The following is a 19,042-nucleotide window of genomic DNA, read 5'->3' on the forward strand; positions in this document are numbered from 1 at the left end:
AGTGAGTTTACAAGCAACTTTGCATAGCAAATAGTTGCCTGTATTCAGCTAGCCAGTGCAATTATACTGGGCATCTTAACCTCTTTATCACAAACCATGACAACTAAAATTACACTGATCTGCCACTGCACTGCAAGTAGGGAAGTATGCAGAATGTGAGACAGTAGAAACATGAATCCCTAGAGTAGGGTTAATATCTAGGAATAAAAAAGTGCTTTTCTACTACCCCACTACACTGACAGTATGCTGCTAGAAGCAGCTTAATGTGAGTGCAGGCTATTTGTTAGCTACCCCTTAAGTAGTAGTGATGATAAAACTAATTTATATTCAAATTGGCTTTCAGGCCCAGATTAGCCAATCGGCATAAATATTTTAATACACTTCGTGAAGGATTTTATAAAAGCAAATTTTCCCATGTCTTTTATTAAGCATCTAACAAAACTGACAGGAATAGCAGAAACAACTGGTAAGAATTAAAAACAACAAAAATGGAATAAGGTCACAAAGATTATGATGGCGGCAAAGCAGATTTCTCGCCACTCAGATTTTGTCTAAGCAACAAGGCGCTTTTTCAATTGTATACATAATTCATATCTGCCTCTCTTTAATGTACATTAAATATAGATGTCATTCGATGGTGGGAAACTGCATGCTTTTACATTCTTAACAAAACCTATTTGTTTTTGTTTTTTAAACAAGGGCAAAAGAAGGGGAAATGTGGCTGTTAAATGAGCTGTTTAGAATTTCCACACTTATTGCCATGGGCTTAATACTTCCAAATGATATGGAACAGGATTTACAATACACAGTGAACAAATACACATTAATTCCACAACTCAACAATACCCACTACTCCATTTGGCAAAATATTTATTTATAATAAATCTGTTTCAAAAGCAGTTGGTCACTTTCTTTTAACCTCCATTTTACATTATTAATAAGCTCTAACAATGGTTTTGGTAAATGTAAATAAACTGTCTCTTTTTACACAGTATACATAAAAAAAAATTAAAAAGAGACACCGAAAATGACAGTAATAGTAAAAACACGTGGCGGGGGGGGGGGGGGAGAAAAAAAAAACAGGAAGAGTCAATAAGACCAAAACAAACAGACCCAAAATAAAGGCAAAGCAGTATGAAATCTATCTGCACATAGGCAACACTGCCCTAATTACCCGTACATATCCTCAGCCCCACTTACCTTATTCCCTACCCCACCCCCTCATCATCACTCTTAAATTTGCAGATTATTTTCCAGGAGAGAAGAAAAAAAAATCACATGTGATGTAGCAGCAGCTCCAGTCACTCTTTTCACAGTACTGCATGTCAACACTGGGAATGGTTTTTTCTGATATAATTTAAAACTGCATACAGTACTTTCATTAAGGAGGGGAAAAATAATTACTCCCACTCAGTTGTTCCTGGTGGTTTTGAAGTCAAGTCATACATCACCCGGGAGATGCCAGGAATCTTCTTAATCTCTGTCACCATCTTCAGCACAACCTATGTTTAGAAACAAGCAAAAAAGAAAAAAAGAACAGGGAGATGAATGACAGGTTCCCCATTTATAAAACAGGGAGGATCACGTCTGGATTGTTCTATAAACTATGTTATATAAAAGTAGCATATTTTATTTGCCAAGTGCGAAAGCTTAATGAGCTCATGCCGGAACAGTGCTGTATGCAGAAACATGTTTTCACACATGGAGTATTTATTTATTGAGGGCATCTGAATTCTGCCTCTCATTCAAGCAGCTCAGGGCAACAAAAATGGTCCTTCCCTCCTCCATTTTATACTCACAACAATCCTGTGAAGCAAGTTACACTGAGAGAGAATGCCTGGCCCAAGGCCACCTAGTAAGTTTGATGGCAAGTGGGAATGTGAACGTAGGTCTCCCTAATCCTAGGTCAATACTGCAGCCAGTACACTACATTGGCTCTCTACAAAGGTTTCTCTGCAGATTCTTCATTGGCAAAATCTAGTAATCAATGAACAAGGCATTTCCCATGTGGAACTCTCAACCTGTAGGCATTATTTTAGTCAATGATGTTTAACAGCTTTCAGCTTCATATTTTTTTCATTGTAAATGAACAAGTCTCCATTGATCTACCTTCAATCAGCCTCTTTTCAAAACTTATTACACAAAAAGGGGTTGCTTTCAAAGTTAAAAACAATTTTACCAATTTAAAATCAATGTCTCTAAGGAAGGGACAAAGCATTTAAAATTAACACAGGAAGAACAAGAAGGGTGGTGGTGGTGGGGGAAGTCATTAATCTTATTTCTTTTAGTTTACCTCTTCTGGTATCTCATTTCCAGGAGTTGCTGCAATACCAGTCATGAAGTCACTAGTTATAAAGGTTCGAACAACAACTGATCTTTGACAGGAAGGCTGCTTCTGTAGGGGATCTCGATCAAAATGCAACGGTGTTAAGATGACTGGCATCTGGCTGATTTTTCCAGCATAACCTTTAGCAAAAGAGGAAGATAGCTACAATTAATAAAGCGTCACACAGTGCCAGGACAGACTGTGCTCCAAGTATGACACAAAATCTGCCCTTGTTCAGAGAAAAATATGCAACATTAAGGATGGAATTTTAAAATATTCATGCCGTTGCACTCTAGCATACACTCTCTGCCGCTAATAATGAAATTGCCATATCCTAAGAAATGCAGTCTTCAGAAGCCAGATTTCTGTACAATAAAGATCAGCTGTGCTAACCTTTGTTTGGCTGTTGGAAGAATATGGAACCGATACAAATACTGCTTGTAATAGTTGTGAACGCAACAAGTTTCCTGCCAGCGACACACTGCATGTCATACTAATCAAAACGCATACACAACCAATGCCAGTGGGGAAACTGGTGCTAGCCTGGTGCAGCAAAAATCATAAAAGCATTTTGCGGCACCTTAAGGACAAAATGGGTTAATTGCAGTACACTCACCAGATTCCCTGAGAATATTGTGAGCCTCAAAATCAGCTTGCCGCAACGTGCTAAGGACTCCTGTCGTCAGGAAGGTGGGCGTAACGTCTGTAGGAGGTTCTTTGACTGGTGGGCCAAAGACATAGACAACTCTAGGAAGAGAAGAAAATGGAACAATGAATGGTTTGCTTTATATCTAAATCAATAAAACATTGTCCCAAGTGACCGTCTCTCTATTTGAGCAATGCATTTGAAGAGACTACTAGACTATTAGATGGCATTATATAAACTCTTGAAGTAAATCAGCCATGCACAGGGGTACACTGCTATTTGTTCAGCTGTATCCTGGGCTGCTTCAGATGTAACACCAACACAAACGGCAGATTCCTATCATTTTGGATATGGCAAACTCGGATTTTTTGGAAAACCAGGTCACTATTTTTATTGACTAATTTAATTTATTTTACTTAATTTATCATCCACCTTTCTCACTGAGACTCAAGGCAGATTACAAAATTATACAACAATGTGATAAATACCAGTACAATATAAAATGCAATAAAATTGAATCGCAGAGTTAGAGAACAATGAAAAAAGTATGATACCTCAAAGGAATATTGAAGCATAGGGGAGGGGGGAACTGCCTAAAAATGTAAAAAGCAATTAAAATTAGAACACAGTCACCTCGATAGAAAGGGCCCTTTCTGAAGAATTCTGATTTTCCACATCCCTATTCCCTTTATAAAAATGCCCTCCTGAGCAGTTCCATGTTATGTTTTCTGAGAAACAGCGGCGGCGTGGGAGTCTTCCTGGCTTCATCAGGTAAGCCATTCCACTGGATGGGAGCCACAATAGAGAATGCACGTGTGTGGGCACTAATTAAATCTCAACTTGAGAGGGGAGGAGGCAGAAAGAGTGTAAAAGCACAGAGCTCGCTCACATCTGAACCATGACATGCTTTCTAAGCATCTGACGATGCTGTGTCTAACGAAGGAGAGTTTACACCCTGAAATTCTTGTTGGTCTCTAAAGTGGTACTGAACTCAAATCTAACTGTTTCTAAGCATCTGTTACTTCCAGTGTAATCCTATAAATAGTTACGCCTATCTAAGACTGACAGGACTGCACTTGTTTTTTTTGGGGGGGGGAAGGGGCTGTAAATAGGCATCCCATTTTGAAAAGTCAAACTGCGAACATTCAGGAGAGAGAGAAGCCACTCTGTTCCAATTTTTTTTTTAAAAAAAAACCCCTCTCTCCCTTTAGTCCTTAATATGAACGTGCTCGTGCTTGCAGCATATATTACGGGTTTTGGCATTATCGAGGGAGCGATTGGTTGGCCGTTGCATGAAACAGGACGCTTGTATATTTCATTTTGTTTAGAATATTTCTATGCCACTTTTACACCCAATCAGGGTCCTCAAGGTATAGATGGACCTCTGGTCTGATCCAACAGAGCACCTTTTACGTTCTCACAATTTTGCTCCCCTCCTACTACAGCATGAAGTGGATAATGTCGCTGTATAATATATTTAAATTGGACTGATTCCCTCCCATGAAAAGATTTGCAAATAAAAGGCTTGATTTCTGGAACCAAACTATGAGCATAGAGCATACAGTGGAACATTTGCATATTAAATAGTATTTTTAAATATTTAAAATATTTAAATAAAATAGTATTTTTAAATAAATATATTGTTACTTTTGGAGTTTACTTCTCGTATGTAAATAGGGAGGTGCACCTAGATATTTCTGGTGCAAATATATATCCAAATTTTTTTTGATATATATTTGGATATATATTTCGACCAGAAATATCCAGTATTTTTGGATCTATTTGGCTATTGGGAGTGATATACAATTTTTTAGAATATTGGAAATCTGGTGTAAAAAAATTCCTGGAACATTCAGAGCCAGCATTTTAAGGCTACCAAGCTTGTTTTTCTTCAATTTTACAGGTGTCCTGGGCAATGGGAGTGGGAAACTGTTTTAAAATATTATTTCAAAGGTTTTTTTTGTTTTTGGCTGAAGGTGTTGGAGTGGGGGAAAACCCTTTTAAAATCCTTTCTGGTTATTTTAAAAATAGTTTTTATTGGTTTGGTTTTGTGCTGTCTTTAAAAGGGTTTAAAGGGTTTTACAGTTTGAATTTGGTTCTGTTGGGCTTGCATTAGCCCTGGGTTCTGCTTGGCCTCTGTGGTTGACACAGATTCTGTTAGGCTTGTTGGTTCTGTTTGCATTTAGAGGCTTTTGTCTCTTGTGTGATGGGCTATTGGCTTCTTTGCCTTGGATGGATTATTTCCCCATAGGAAACGATAGAGACAAGTAGGATGGGTGAGGGCATCTTGTTCAGGGGCCCATAAAATTTGATCCCTTGATCCAAGCTGCCTGAAAATTGGGGCTCTTCAGTAGATAGACAGGACTAGATTCCCTACAATTTTGGTGTCGCTTTCTTCAAAAACAGCTACTCCAGCCCCTGGAAAGAGTCTCCCCTCAAAAAATAATAGATCCAAAAAATTTCAGGATTCTGAAAAATTGAAATTCAAAACCAGTATTGGAAACCTGAATAATTGTATGGATAATCTTCCCAAAATCTGAAATATTCTGAATTTTTTCCAAGTTCACATCCCTATATGTAACCCCCTCCCACCAAAAAAGGCAGGTGAATTACTAAACAGCAGTTGTTTTTTGAAATATTAAGTGTACATATACCGGTTAATGTTGTGACACATGCGTGGTATGAGTCTGGCTAAGAACATAAGCGACTCCCAGTGTGGAGCATCTTTACTGGATATACCACACACGTAGCTGTAGGAACGGCAATCGCCCTGGAAAACAGCAGGGGGAAAAAGTCAACTGTTGAGAAATGTTTAATAAAAAATGAATTTTAAAAAATTATTTACAGAATGGCATTCTAAATTTAGGAACTATATTAACTGCAATCTGATCTAAACCAAATGAAGCTCTAGGCCTAGAATTGCATGGGGTTCCTAGCCTTTAACTGGCTGCGTGTTACCCATGAGTGTCTTGGGCGAAGGTGAATTAAGATATCATATATGTAGATATCATTGTCATATGCTATCAGCTTCCATCAGCAATGAGTAAGGGAATAGTTTCCAACAGCCTTTCACTGCTACTTCTGATCTACCTATCTGAACCCAATGGAACGTGGCTGGTATTACTGAATCTTAAGAATGTATCACAGTTCTAGCTCTCTTCAGATGAGATTTCCAAATGGACTATTTAGAAATTTGAAAGCCTTTACATCTGTACAAACAACTCTACCTCAAGTCATTCTGCATTTCTTCACTAACCTGGACTCCCACAGTTTTAATTGGCAGCAAGAAGGCATTCAATGAATGTAGACTTGTGATTTGCATCAGTTTCTCCTGGTCCTCATCAGTCGTACAACTTCTGACTCTCTGCAACAGAGTATGTGGCTGGATAACAAAACAGAAAATGTTACATGATCATTTTAAGTCTTAGCTCGCATATTACATGAATTGTCTCTCTATCAATATTTCCCACAGATCCTGGAAAACAAGAGATTCTCAAAGAGGTAGATCACGATGGTCTAAAACGCACGGTCACTTACTCCGGCTTCTGCCCAGTCTCCTCCCCGTTCCAGCCAGGATTAAATGAACCCGGGTGGGGGGAGAATCTGTGCGCATTACCTTTGTTGATCCGTGGCGAAACAGCGTGCTGATCCGTCCGTCAAAACAGAAAATGCGGGAGACACGTACTTCCTCAGCAACGCCCCCTCCCCCTGGTGATTGGTTGACTCAAACTGACCAATGATAGCCTTGCGCGCAGGATCGGGCCGGGGCATAAAGCCCCAGAAGGCCCCCTCGCTGGGGGGATGGAAGGGGGGGTCCGGTGGCTCCAGGGGGAGGGGGCGTCCCACGAGCCCCACGCCAGAGACGGGGCTCGTAGGAACCCGTAACGTGGTGGGTAGGGTTATGGATAGAAGTGGACCCAGGCCATTTATGCACGGGAGGTTTTGCCTGTGCCTTTCTCCAGATGCACATTTCCCCCATCCCAGTTCTCAAAACTCTGCCTGGGGGGCTTATTGTTGAGTTTTGAGAATTGGGATGGGGAAAATGTGCACCTAGAAAGCGACAAACCCAAGGCAAAACCTCCTGTGCACAGTTTCCTCCAGTACAGCCGGGGCCAGATCCTATGAAGAGTTCTTCCGCGTCTTATTAAAAGCTCCTTGAAATCGACGTGGGCGATTGATGCCTGGGAGGTTTCGCCTTGGATTTGCCACTCTGAAGATGCACATTTTCCCCATCCGAATTCTCAAAAACTCAAAAATATGCACCCCATGCAGAGCTTTGAGAATTCAGATGGGGAAAATGTGCACCTAGAGAACGGCAAATCCATAGGATTGCGGTGAGTGCATGTTGGGGAGGGAGCTTTCCCCTATGGAGATGAACGAGAGCATGGGAACTCATTCCTTAGACTCCCCTCACCACAACTGGGCGGCTTGAGACAGACATTTCCTTGGCTAGGACTGGGAGCACGCAGGAATGCCGAATAACGGGCAGGAGGGTGAGAGTGGGAAAATTTGGCGGGCAGGAGAGTAATGGCTCTGGTGTCCACGCCCCGCTTCCAGTATATCGGGGGGAAAATTATGCAAAAAAGGCGGTGAGGTTGCGAGGGGAGGGGTTTGGAGGCGGGCGGGACGTCGTGACGCCGGAGGACTCGGCTCGTGTTAATCTGAAACGAGCCAGGGGTAACGGTTTGGGTCCTCAATTGCAAAACCGGGTTCGTTTTGGGTCGAGACAGCGCTCAGCCAGCAGCAACTGAGGTGCCGTTCGTTTGCGAGGATTTGATCCTGGGTGAAACAGGGAATAAACAGGGAGGAGATTGGGCAGAAACCGGAGTAAGTGACCGTGCGTTTTAGACCGATGAGTAGCCATGTTAGTCTGTCACTAGCAGTAGAAAAGAGTAGGAGTCCAGTAGCACCTTAAAGACTAACAAAATTTCTGGCAGGCTATGAGCTTTCGTGAGCCACAGCTCAGGTATCTGAAGAAGTGAGCTGTGGCTCACGAAAGCTCATACCCTCCCAGAAATTTTGTTAGTCTTTAAGGTGCCCTACTCTTTTCTCAGAGAGGCTGCATGTACATCTGGCAGGTGGATTGGGCAGAACAGCATCTCACCAAGTTGTATTGAACACATGAAGCAGCTTTATATTGAGTCACATCACTGATTGATCTAACTCTGTACTGCCTGACTGGCAGCGGCTCTCCAGGGTCTTGGGTAAAAAAAGGTCTTTCCAAGCCCCTGCGAGCTGAGTGGAGATGCCAAGGACTGAACTGGAAAATTTCTGTGGGCAAAGCAGTTACTCCACCTGCCACTGAGTCACAGCCCCTTCCCAGAAAACACATTCAATATCACTTGCTGTGCTCCTTCTTAAGGAACTTTATTTTAACCAAGTATGGCAAAATATAGAAGCAATTCCTTTAAATAACTGAAACAAAAGGATAATTCTGCCATAACCGTTAGTATGTTCACAATTCAAATGTGAATGTGTAGCCTTCAAATAATTCATTCCTAACTATCCCATTTTCTAAAAATCAAGTACTATTACTTACCTTTTTAACACTAGCAGAAAAATCTGCTATGATTTTCAAAATGTTGTTGGTTTCGGGAAAGTCTTTGCAAACATACGGTTCTTCAGCACATATTACCCGAATTGCAAGGCCAGGACCTGAAATACAGTATCATACAGCACCCCATAACAGTAACCAATACATAAATGATGAGTTATATTTCAACTAGGCTAAGTAATTGCAACCAAGCTAGATAATTGAAATCTATGTCCATTCTAGTTGGTAGTGACTGGCTTAGCAGATGAAATGAAAGCTGTAAGATAGTGTCGGCATCACTGACCTACACTCTAAATCAAAAGACCTTCATGACTGCTTTTATTATATAAAGAGGAAGGGGCTGAAATACTCAACTCTGCTGCCCCATCTGAAATCCCTATTTCCTTACTCACCGTTAGCCTGGAATGTCTGCACAATACTCAGCTCCCAATTGTTTAAGCCCAGCAGTTCTCCTGCCTTTCTTTTCGTAAGTGCTCAGGCACTGCTCTATTTTCCCTGTTATGTTTTGCTTTTACTTTGTTTAATCTTTAATCCTAAAACTGGCAAAGCCTTAATATGTTATGAGAGGCCCTAACATTGTTTGGTTCTTTTTATGCCCTGGGGGAAGGTCAAAAACATTTATCTATTTTGTATGTGTATATATAGCACTTTATACAGTGTATACATCGGGTGGTTCAGGTTATCTTTACCATAATCCTGACGGCTTACCATCATTATTACCCCCTTACTGCAGATGAGGGGGACTGACATTGCCCAAGCTCATGGCTGAAACAAGGTTTGAACTGTGGTGTTCACACCTCAGGCTCTTACCAGTTTACACAGTGATCAGAAGAGAAAAAACTCTGAAGAACACAACTGCTATCAGCAAATGCTGTTAACCCTTCCTACATAAGAACACAACTTAAGGAGAGTCACGCCAGTGGTCCACCTAATCCAGCCTCCTCCAGATGTTGTATCTTAGCACCGGTATTCAGAGGCTTGCTGCCTTTGGACCAGGAGGTTCCCTTGAGTCATCATGGCTAGTAGCCACTGACAGATCTTTTACCTGGGAAGGGATGTCTTGAGACCAGCTCTTCAGGCAGACCCAGTTCTCTCCCAAGCACCCTGACTTCATCCTTGTGAAAATCCTTCAGTGGTTCTATTACTTTGCCCTGGAAGGGAAATAACAATCTGTATTCAAAAACCCTCTTGGAAGCAGCTACAAAAACTAGCAAAAAGCTACCTAATGAGCAAAACAACTTCTAATGTAATGCAGCCACTATTAAGGCTATAATTTAAAACATGCTTTGAATGTGAGCCTGATAAAATATCACAGGAACCAAGGTAACAATGAAGTGATTCAAAGCACTCAGTAGGGAGGCTTAGTAATTGCTGTCATGTGATTTTTGAAAACATATATATGCATACATTCCACAACATTAATGCATTCAAATAGTTGTTTTGGCCTCTAGGTGCCTAGGCAGGCAACAACAAATTCTGGCCTGCACTTAATACTGAACCTTACCCTGTCCTTCAGGAGAGACCCTTTTATGTATTCACTCTAAAATGTCTTCAAAGTGTGGCTGTAGACATAAAAGGGCCAACAAATGTATTACTCTGAACATGATGTCCCAAATGCCCAACATTACACATGCATGACTAGAAATAAAGCGTGGCCCATCCCTGGGTGCACTCATTTATTTAAAATATTTCTAAGCTTGCCTTTCTCCTGACACAGGTTGCACCCAAGGCAGGAAACAATATATACATTAAAAATACAGCCATCAGAGTTGGAAGGGACCACCAGGGTCATCTAGTCCAACCCCCTGCACAATGCAGGAATTTCACAACTACCTTCCCCCACACCCCCAGTGACCCCTCCTCCATGCCCAGAAGATGCCCCTCCCAAAAAAAAAACCTCCAGGATCCCTGGCAAATCTGGCCTGGAGGAAAATTTGCTTCCTGACCCCAGAGTGGCAATCAACACTACTCTGGGCATGCAAGAAAGGACCACAAGAGTCAAACACTGATGCAAATCTTCCTGCCCTCCCTCTCATGATCTGCCTAAGGTCATAGAATGAGCACTGCTGACAGATGGCCATCTAACCTCTGCTTAAAAACCCCCAGGGAAGGAGAGGCCCCCACCTCCCAAGGAAGCCTGTTCCGCTGAGAAACCGCTGTTAAAAAGTTCTTCTTAACGTTTAGACGGAAACTCTTTTGATTTAATTTCAACCCATTGGTTTTGGTCCCACCTTCTGGAGCAACAGAAAACAACTCGGCACCATCCTCTATATGACAGCCCTTCAAGTACTTGGTTATCATATCACTTCTCAGTCCTTTCCTCTCCAGGCTAAACATACACAGCTCCTTCAACCTTTCCTCATAGGACTTGGTCTCCAGACCCCTCACCATCTTTGTTGCCTTCCTCTGGACACGTTCCAGCTTATCTACATCCTTCTTAAATTGTGGTGCCCAAAGCTGACCACAATACTCTAGGTGAGGTCTAAGTAAAACACAGTTAACAAAACGGTAATATATAACCAGCAGGGACCATCAAGAACATGGACACTTAGTCTTCTGTGCTCTCAAACCCCAAACTATTACTTAGCTGACCCCACATGCTGTCCTAAACAGCTTGGTTTGGCATCCTTTCTGGGAGGATAAGAAGGCAAAAGTCTCCTTTACAGCCTCTGGGAGGCTTTCAGAGTACAGGGCCATGACTGAAAAAGTTAATGTCTGCGCAGCCACTGACCATATCCTGGCCAGGGAGGGAACTACGAAGACAATGTAGTTTGGCAGGGGGGAGCTGCTGCACAGCATGTCAGCAGAGGCAGCCACTCCTGTGCTGCTGTCCACATTCCATTGGCCTTTGTGAGAGCCTGAAAAATTATTTTCTTTTTACCTCTTCCCTCAGCTTTCTGATGAGTTCCGTGTCATTGTGATGAGTCTTGATGACCTCAGCTTTGCCACTAGCAACAATGGAAGCACTTTCAATGAGATCCGGCCTTAAGGTTCCCTGAGCAAGGAAGACTTCTTCAGGTTTCAGGTTCATTTCTCCAATAACTTCATTTGCAATCTGCAACAGAGGAGAGGGAGGAGGAAGAAGACGAGGAAGCATACTGTTCTGTCCCTGGGCATCTCTACTTGTACTGCATAGAGCAGGCTTTGCTGCCCCCATGAACTGCAGTCTTCACTCCTCTGATGGGATGTCTGCAGTAATTCCTTGGAGATGGGGGGGGGGGAATCAAACCTAATCTGACTCCATAAACATCCACTCTGTTTGAGCCTACTCTTATCGTAACAACGAATTTTGCCATGGACTACACAACACTGGCTGGAGGGAGTTCCCAGAAAGGATTTTTGCTGCCTATCCCTTCTTACTGCAGCCACCTAAAGCCGCTGGAAGTCCAGACCCTTGGGAACGGCCTTGAGGCTGCAGCTGGAGGAAGAAAAGTGTGTGAGGGGAAGTGACTTAAGCCTCCAGATGCAGCCTCACTGCACCATATTCCATGACACATCCTTGGGGCTCCCCCCGCCCCCAACCTCACCAGTGGCATTTAGGGTAAGTCCCAGAGAACTCCAGTCTGAAGTGGGAGCTAATAAAAGATCCCTCTTGAGAATTTTGCTCTGTTCACGCTCTGTTCTTAAAAGGCAAGCCAATGCATTGTACGACAGTGCGGTCTTATTAATTTTTCACTATATTGTACTACTAAGATATGCTAATGGGAGATGCTCTGCTGGAGTTCACCGCTTCATCTCAAAACCACCTTTCTCCTTATCCATGAACACATTATGAGGAGAGCTTCACTTACACAAATGCACTTCTCTTGTAAGTTTAAAGCAGCCATTTTTCAATTGGGGAGGGGGACACACACTAGTGTGCCTGCAGTTTGTCTTTCATCTAGCAGGAAACCTTTCCTATGCCTAGCCAAAGGGATTATTTGACATGTGAAAGGTAGCCAGCTAAGCTCCGAATGCTCTGAATGAGCTTGGATAATGTGAGCTATCCTCAAATAGCTTGATTTGTCGAAGCTTAAATCCAAAAAATAGGTGGGAAGCTCACCCATCTCTAATGCTAATGGGGATTTTTTCTTTAGGCCCTCTCTTCTTCATGTACGGATAGGGATGAACGTTTAGCATTTTCTTCACTGCGTCCCTATCACATTTTCTATTTGCACGGAACTGTTAGCGCTAATCTGCTCATCGTTTTCAGCTGATATTGCAATAAGGGTGCCTTAAGAATTTGTTCCAGCTGCAACACAAACCTCTTTCTAATGATGTACACAGTCATTTACAGCTATTTAAGAAACAAATTGAAATGTGTTCAGGGTTAGAAAGAAGCCTAAAGGAAAATGTTGCAAGTACTACTGATTAGCTGTTCCCACTGGATTATCAAGGGGCTATTGTGAGTTTACAAAACACCATGGATAGTGGGTGACCCCTACTGGACAAAACAGGGGACCTTACTTGAAAGCACGTTTTAGTTAACTAGTATCAAAAAGCTAATGCTCCTGATAGCATGTAAATATACAGAAATCAATATTGGGTTTACAGTGTAATCCTATGTGGAGTCACACTCTTCTGGGCCCAGTGTTCTCAAATGACTGCCATGAGGCAACACAAGCCCAGACACCGCTAGAATGGGGGGGGGGGGTCAAAATTGTTCTACTTAAGCAGCAGCATAGAAGTCTGAGCATGACATGGGTAATCTTGGGTCTCATGTTCAGAGGAAGTACTTGGAACTACTAGAATTTTACATCACAGCAGTGCTTTACATTCACAAACGTATATGGTGCACTTCCAAAGAACCTGCTAGAGACCGCTTACGAAATAAAACATTATAAAGCGTCCAGCTCACCAGTTAAGGTCTACCTCACTGCTCTTCTGTGCTCTTGCCTTCAGAAGTGAAGCAAGTGGCAACCAATGACAGGGCATTTTCAGTAGCGGAACCTTGTGGAATGTCCTTCTCCTTGAGGCTCACCCGATGCCTACTTTGTTTTCTTTTATGCACCAGGCCAAAATGTTTCTATTCACCTATACCAGGGGTGGGGAACGTCAGGCCCGGGGGCCGTATAAGGCCCGCGAAATCATTTGGTCTGGCCCTTCATGGGTCCTGGCAGATCTCTAGCTCAGAAGGATGCTGCCCTGCCTGAATCTCTTAGCCCCAGCTGGGGACAGCAGAGCTCAAAAGCGAGTCGCTCTATGTGGCAGACACTCAGAGTCGCCTCCAGTCGTGCCTCTTGGCTAAACGTCTGACCAAATACAGCAGGCTAATTTTAAGTTGATAATTTTGTGTGGCCCGCAAACGATGTTATAAATATCCAAATGGCCCTTGGCAGAAAAAAGGTTCCCCACCCCTGACCTATACCTTGAATGAAAAGGTTGATCTTTTAACACTATTTTAGCCTAGAAACTGTTTTTTTAAGCAGTCTACAGTCTGTTTTTATAATCTATGTTTTTATGTTTTGGGGAGGGGGCTGCGGCTCAGTGGAAGAGCATCTGATTTTCTGGCAGAAGGTCCCAGGTTCAATCCTTGGCATCTCCGGTTAAAAGAACCAGGGAGTAGGTGATGTGAAAGACCTCCGCCTGAGGCCCTGGAGAGTCGCCACTAGTCTGAATAGACAGTACTGACCTTGATAGACTAAGGGTCTAATTTGCTGTAAGGCAGCTTCATATGTACAAATGCTGGGCTGAGGCTTTTTTAATGCTGCATTTTAATTAATATTTATAAATATTTTGTTTCTATTATTTTTATTTTGTAAGCTGCCTTGGGCAGGTTCTTGGAGAGGTGACATAAAAATGTTCTAATAAAAACACAAAACAGCATAAAAATAGTTAAAAGTTAACAAACCATTAAAAGACCCAGCCAGAGTATACAATCAGCATAAAACATCTAGAAGCCAGGAATGACTTTCATGAAATAATCCTCAGCCTAGAAGCAGACTGTGATAACAATTTTAAAAGATCAACCCCATTCATTAAAAAAATGGCTAAAAAGAATGTTTGGCCTGTCACCTAAAGGAAAGAGTAAGATGGATGCCAGGTGAGCCTCAAAGGGAAGGGAATTTCACAGGTGAGGTTGCCACCACTAAAAAAAAGCCTCTTCTATGGTTGCCTGATATCTGCAGCCAGGGGCACAGAAAGCAGAGCTTGTGAGCAGCATCTTAACTGATGGAGTGGTGGGACAACTGGAAGACTGAAACTGTGCATTCAAGAGACTTACATCTGGAATCAAAAGCTATTATTTCACTCAACAAGCAATTTGGCACAAGCACACTTCAGAGTAGTTGACAATAAGGTATTGGTGGTGGTGGTAGAAAGCGCCATCAAGTTGCAGCCAAATTACACTGACCTCCTAGGGTTTTCAAGGCAAGAGATGAACAGAGGTCGTTTGCCATTGCTTGCCTCTGTGCATCAGCCCTGGACTTCCTTGGTGGTCTCCCATCCAAGTACTAACCAGACCTGCTTAACTTCCGTGATCCAATGAGATCGGGCTAGCTTGGGCAGGCCATCCAGGTCAGGGCATAATAAGGTCACAATTTAATATAATCTTTATGAAAAATAGAGTCCTGAATCTATATTAATTGAAAATGTTTATACACATTGGATTCAGGTAGATTTAAATTAAAATTGTTACTGTTAAAACAAATACCTTCACAAAGGTGTCACCAATAATTTTTCTTTTTTCCTCAGGACTAGTAGTCATATTTAATGTTTTACTGATCCTTTTTCGTGGAGTTCTGTCTTCCTCGGAAATAGGGAGGGTTGTTGTACCATTGTAGAACGAATGAGCTGCATTTACCACTGCAAAACACACAAGAGCATTTTTGATGAGAGAAATTCTGAAGATTTCCAAGATGCCCTGAAAATAATTCACTCAGGTGTTCCCTTCTTCTTGTAACAGCATCTGGTATTGCAAAAAAAAAAAAAATTCTAGCCAAATCAAAAATTAGTTTATCCCAAACAATTTGAAAACAAAACTGCAAGACAGTTAACAAAATCTGTGTTAATTGCAAACTTGCTTATACATTCAAAATGGTAATATAACAATTTAAACTGTAACTAGCCATTACACATAATATAATAGAGATATTACAGGACTCCTTTATTCTTCCTTGATCTTGTGCCAATGTTCCAATAATTATATATGGCACTTTAAAGAGTTAAAAGAATCAAAAGGCACAACCCTGACACGGAGGACTTACAATATATGTGGACATGGGGGCGTGGAGAGAATTAGGGATAAGTATCTGCAAATAGTTATGTGTACTCAGACTTCCTTTCACTTGGGGATAAGGCCCACAGTGAAGTCAACAGTTTCATGAAAGAGGTTGATTTTGAAAAGAGTTTGGAGAGATGATAAGAGTTGGTACCAAGTAGGTGTTCTGGAAGAGAGTTTCAGAAATAACGACGGAATTATTTAAGAGAAAAGGTGGCAGAGGGTAGAAGCATCCTGCTAATGAGAAATTTTAAAGGTAAGCATTAGTAAATAGACTTGAGTACATGGAACAGTAAATTTCTGGCATTTACTTTCCAAAACCCCCCCACCAAAAACACCTCTTGAGGAGCCAGATATAGAGATCAAAAGGAGATGGACCATCCATGGATTTGAAGTGCTATTATGAAGCTCATTCTCAGCTAATGAAATAATTATTTTTGTTTTTAATTTTCAGATTAAGGCAGAAGGAATAATGCAGTACCTTTGACTTGAATTCCCAACTTCTTGAGTGCCTCCTCGACTGACTGACTCTCCCTCTTGCGCATAAATCCATTATCTATGTGCACGGCTATCACCTGATCTTGGTTCAAAGCACGATTCAGTAAAGCAGTACATACTGTGGAGTCTACACCTCCACTGAGTAGAACCTACAAGGATTGAAACAGAAGGGAAATCATCACATGTATTTAGTAAAGACGACCAACCCATAATATGAACACAGCATTTCACTGGCATTGCTACTTTTCGCAGTCTGCAACATCACAAAAATCACAGATACGCTCAGCTCACTAGGCAACAAGGAAAGAAAAGCAACCCTCTTTTTAAAATAAGCATATTTAAAAGTAACATTATTTTTTAAAAAGAGATTATTGCACTTGTTTAAAACAAATGGAAGTATCAAATACTGCAGTTATGAACAGGAACGAGTGTGGATGGATTTTTTCAGTATCTTTAATAGCATCCTTACCAGGACCTTTGACGAGCCCACTTTGTCTTTGATATCTTGAATGCACTCCAGTTCTCTGTTCTGCACTGTGAAGGTGCCACTGCAACCAGCAATTTCATAAAGGAAGTTCTTCAGCATTGCTTTTCCATTCACTGTAAGGCTAACTTCAGGATGGAACTGTGCTCCGTACAGTTTTTTAGACTCATTTGCTATGGCTGGGGAGGTATTAAAAAACAGAAGGATTATATCAGTATAGACCGCTGGGAGATTTTATATACATATCAGAAAATCTTTCATCTGTAAATTCAACCTTTACAAAGGATTTATAGAATTATTCATAAAATGCATATCCACTTCTTGCAAAACCGTATGCAAGCGTACTCTTGTCCAAAGTTTACAAATCAAATCCTACCAAAAACAGGTAAAAAGAATCAGTTGAAAGTAATCAGAATGATTCTTTGTAATGCTGAAACAACAAACTGGTATTTAATCTTCAGCCTGTTTCCCTTAATACCTCCCTCAGTTTACATTTTCTCAGTTCTCTGGGGAGAAAAGAGGCATAAAATGCCCAAATAAACAGATTCCAAAGGCCACAAAACTAAAGATAAATAACTGCTTGGGCATACAAACAAGGAAATAAGCACGGCAATGCTCAAATTTGTTCATCTAAGACCATTAAACCATTAAGCTGCCAGTTATGATCAAGAGTTAGCTCACACATACAGAACAAAATCTCTGGATACGAGATTCTACAACAACAGAAGTGCTTCTGTGAGTGGTAGATTAAATTGCTGCTTTAAAAATCAAGTGGATATTTCCCCCTGTTCTATCACAGACAGTTTTAAATTTAAATTACACTTCAGAAATCTACAAGCTGAATATTTTCATTTACTTCTTTAATAAATCAAGTTTTTTAAAGCTATTTTATTTTTTAAACAAACTAATTTAAAAAACCCATAAAGCTTTCTGAAAGCTAAATTCACAACATTCAGTTTGTGTGACTATCTTTTGCAAAAGTTCCTGTAACTGAAACATTTGATCAAGATCTCAATTGTGAAACCACATTTCAAATATACTGATTCCAATGTATGCACACACGTAATTTTTTTCCCAAGAGCTGTTTTGAATCTGACATTCTTGCCGAGGAACAAGAAGCACAAGGCATGTCTACTCGAATACTGAAAATTCAAATTTGTGCAATTTATCACTAAAAATTAAAATGATGCCCACATTTTCAGCTGCAACTGAGAGTTGCAAACTCAAGTTTTTCAAAGTCATATTTTGTTTGGAACTACTGAGTTTACATTTGTGTTGCAGATTTTTATCAGCACACTCCTGTAAGGAAATACTGTCGACATAAATTAAATAGTAATGGTGTACAAAATACATACCTGCTATAACATTTCCAGACTGTGCAACAACTTTGAATCCATCCGCTACCTTATCTACACTATCTCCATGGGTGAGGAGCACAACCTCTTCCTTCTGGAGCCCCCTGAGAACAAGATCACCAAATACAAGAGCAGCATCATTAAGTAAGCCATCAACTAAAAGTGGTAAACATGCACCGTTATGCTCGCAACAAGTCCTCTGTTTCCCAATTAATAATCTCCCCACCACCACAGGTTGAAAATATTTGCCAAGCTAAGTGTCCCAGTTTAAACACTGTTAGGGTTAACTCTGAATACCATCACCATTTTAATAGCCCCCTTTCTGTTTTGTACTTACAAGTATATGCGTACCTGAACAGTGAACAGGTGTTATCCAGAGTAATGTTGAAGACACCATCTTCTCGAACATCTTTTTTGTGAACCGTACCCCCAAATACCTTGTTCATCATCTGTCAGAATAGAAAAGCTAATTGAATTACCACACCCCACTATGATTACCACGCTCATATTATCTGTTTGAACTATTGCTGTGTGAACATTCGCCAGCAATGGGACAACGAATTCAGCAGAGCTGCAGCTAATTGGTATCAGAACTGCAAACAGCATGAGGTTGGTTGCCCAGCCTTTGCTCTGTTCATCTGTACAGCTTCTCTCCCTGTTCCTGGGACAGCAGTTCAGTTCACATTCTTTCTAGCCTCAAACAGGTTCCTGTCTCTTTAAAACTGCAGGATGCAGGAGAAGAGAGAGAAAGGCAGGAGAATGCAAAGTATGCAGCCTCTATAATGTTGTGTTGTGCTCCTGTCTTCCCCCCTTAAATCTGATTTGCACTAAAAGTCTCTGTAGAGTAGGTCTATTTAAATAACTACCAATAATAGTTCCACCAGGGTGACTACTCTCAGTAACGTGACATCTTTGCTTTGGTTTAGTTATTCCTGTGCAGTCTCAATTACAAGGTTTCTTTACCATTTCCTTACTTTAAAA

The 19,042-nt window shown here is 41.2% G+C and overlaps 1 protein-coding gene across 1 annotated transcript in view; it reads right to left on the minus strand.

Annotated features, from left to right (window-relative positions):
* Positions 1-1,242: 1,242 nt before the first annotated feature.
* Positions 1,243-19,042, minus strand: part of GMPS (guanine monophosphate synthase) — a 49,644-nt gene continuing 31,844 nt past the window's right edge. Inside the window, exons 4-16 of the mRNA XM_056850326.1 lie at positions 18,413-18,510; positions 18,062-18,165; positions 16,692-16,885; positions 16,206-16,371; positions 15,158-15,309; positions 11,408-11,581; positions 9,572-9,677; positions 8,512-8,627; positions 6,229-6,354; positions 5,627-5,742; positions 2,943-3,073; positions 2,294-2,466; positions 1,243-1,502 (exon numbers count right to left, since the gene is read on the minus strand). Coding sequence (XP_056706304.1) covers positions 1,401-1,502; positions 2,294-2,466; positions 2,943-3,073; positions 5,627-5,742; positions 6,229-6,354; positions 8,512-8,627; positions 9,572-9,677; positions 11,408-11,581; positions 15,158-15,309; positions 16,206-16,371; positions 16,692-16,885; positions 18,062-18,165; positions 18,413-18,510 — 1,758 coding nt within the window. The 3' untranslated portion in view covers positions 1,243-1,400. The remainder of the gene's footprint in view (positions 1,503-2,293; positions 2,467-2,942; positions 3,074-5,626; positions 5,743-6,228; positions 6,355-8,511; positions 8,628-9,571; positions 9,678-11,407; positions 11,582-15,157; positions 15,310-16,205; positions 16,372-16,691; positions 16,886-18,061; positions 18,166-18,412; positions 18,511-19,042) is intronic.

Source organism: Euleptes europaea, chromosome 5 (assembly GCF_029931775.1).
Source record: "Euleptes europaea isolate rEulEur1 chromosome 5, rEulEur1.hap1, whole genome shotgun sequence".
Lineage (NCBI taxonomy): Eukaryota > Metazoa > Chordata > Lepidosauria > Squamata > Sphaerodactylidae > Euleptes > Euleptes europaea.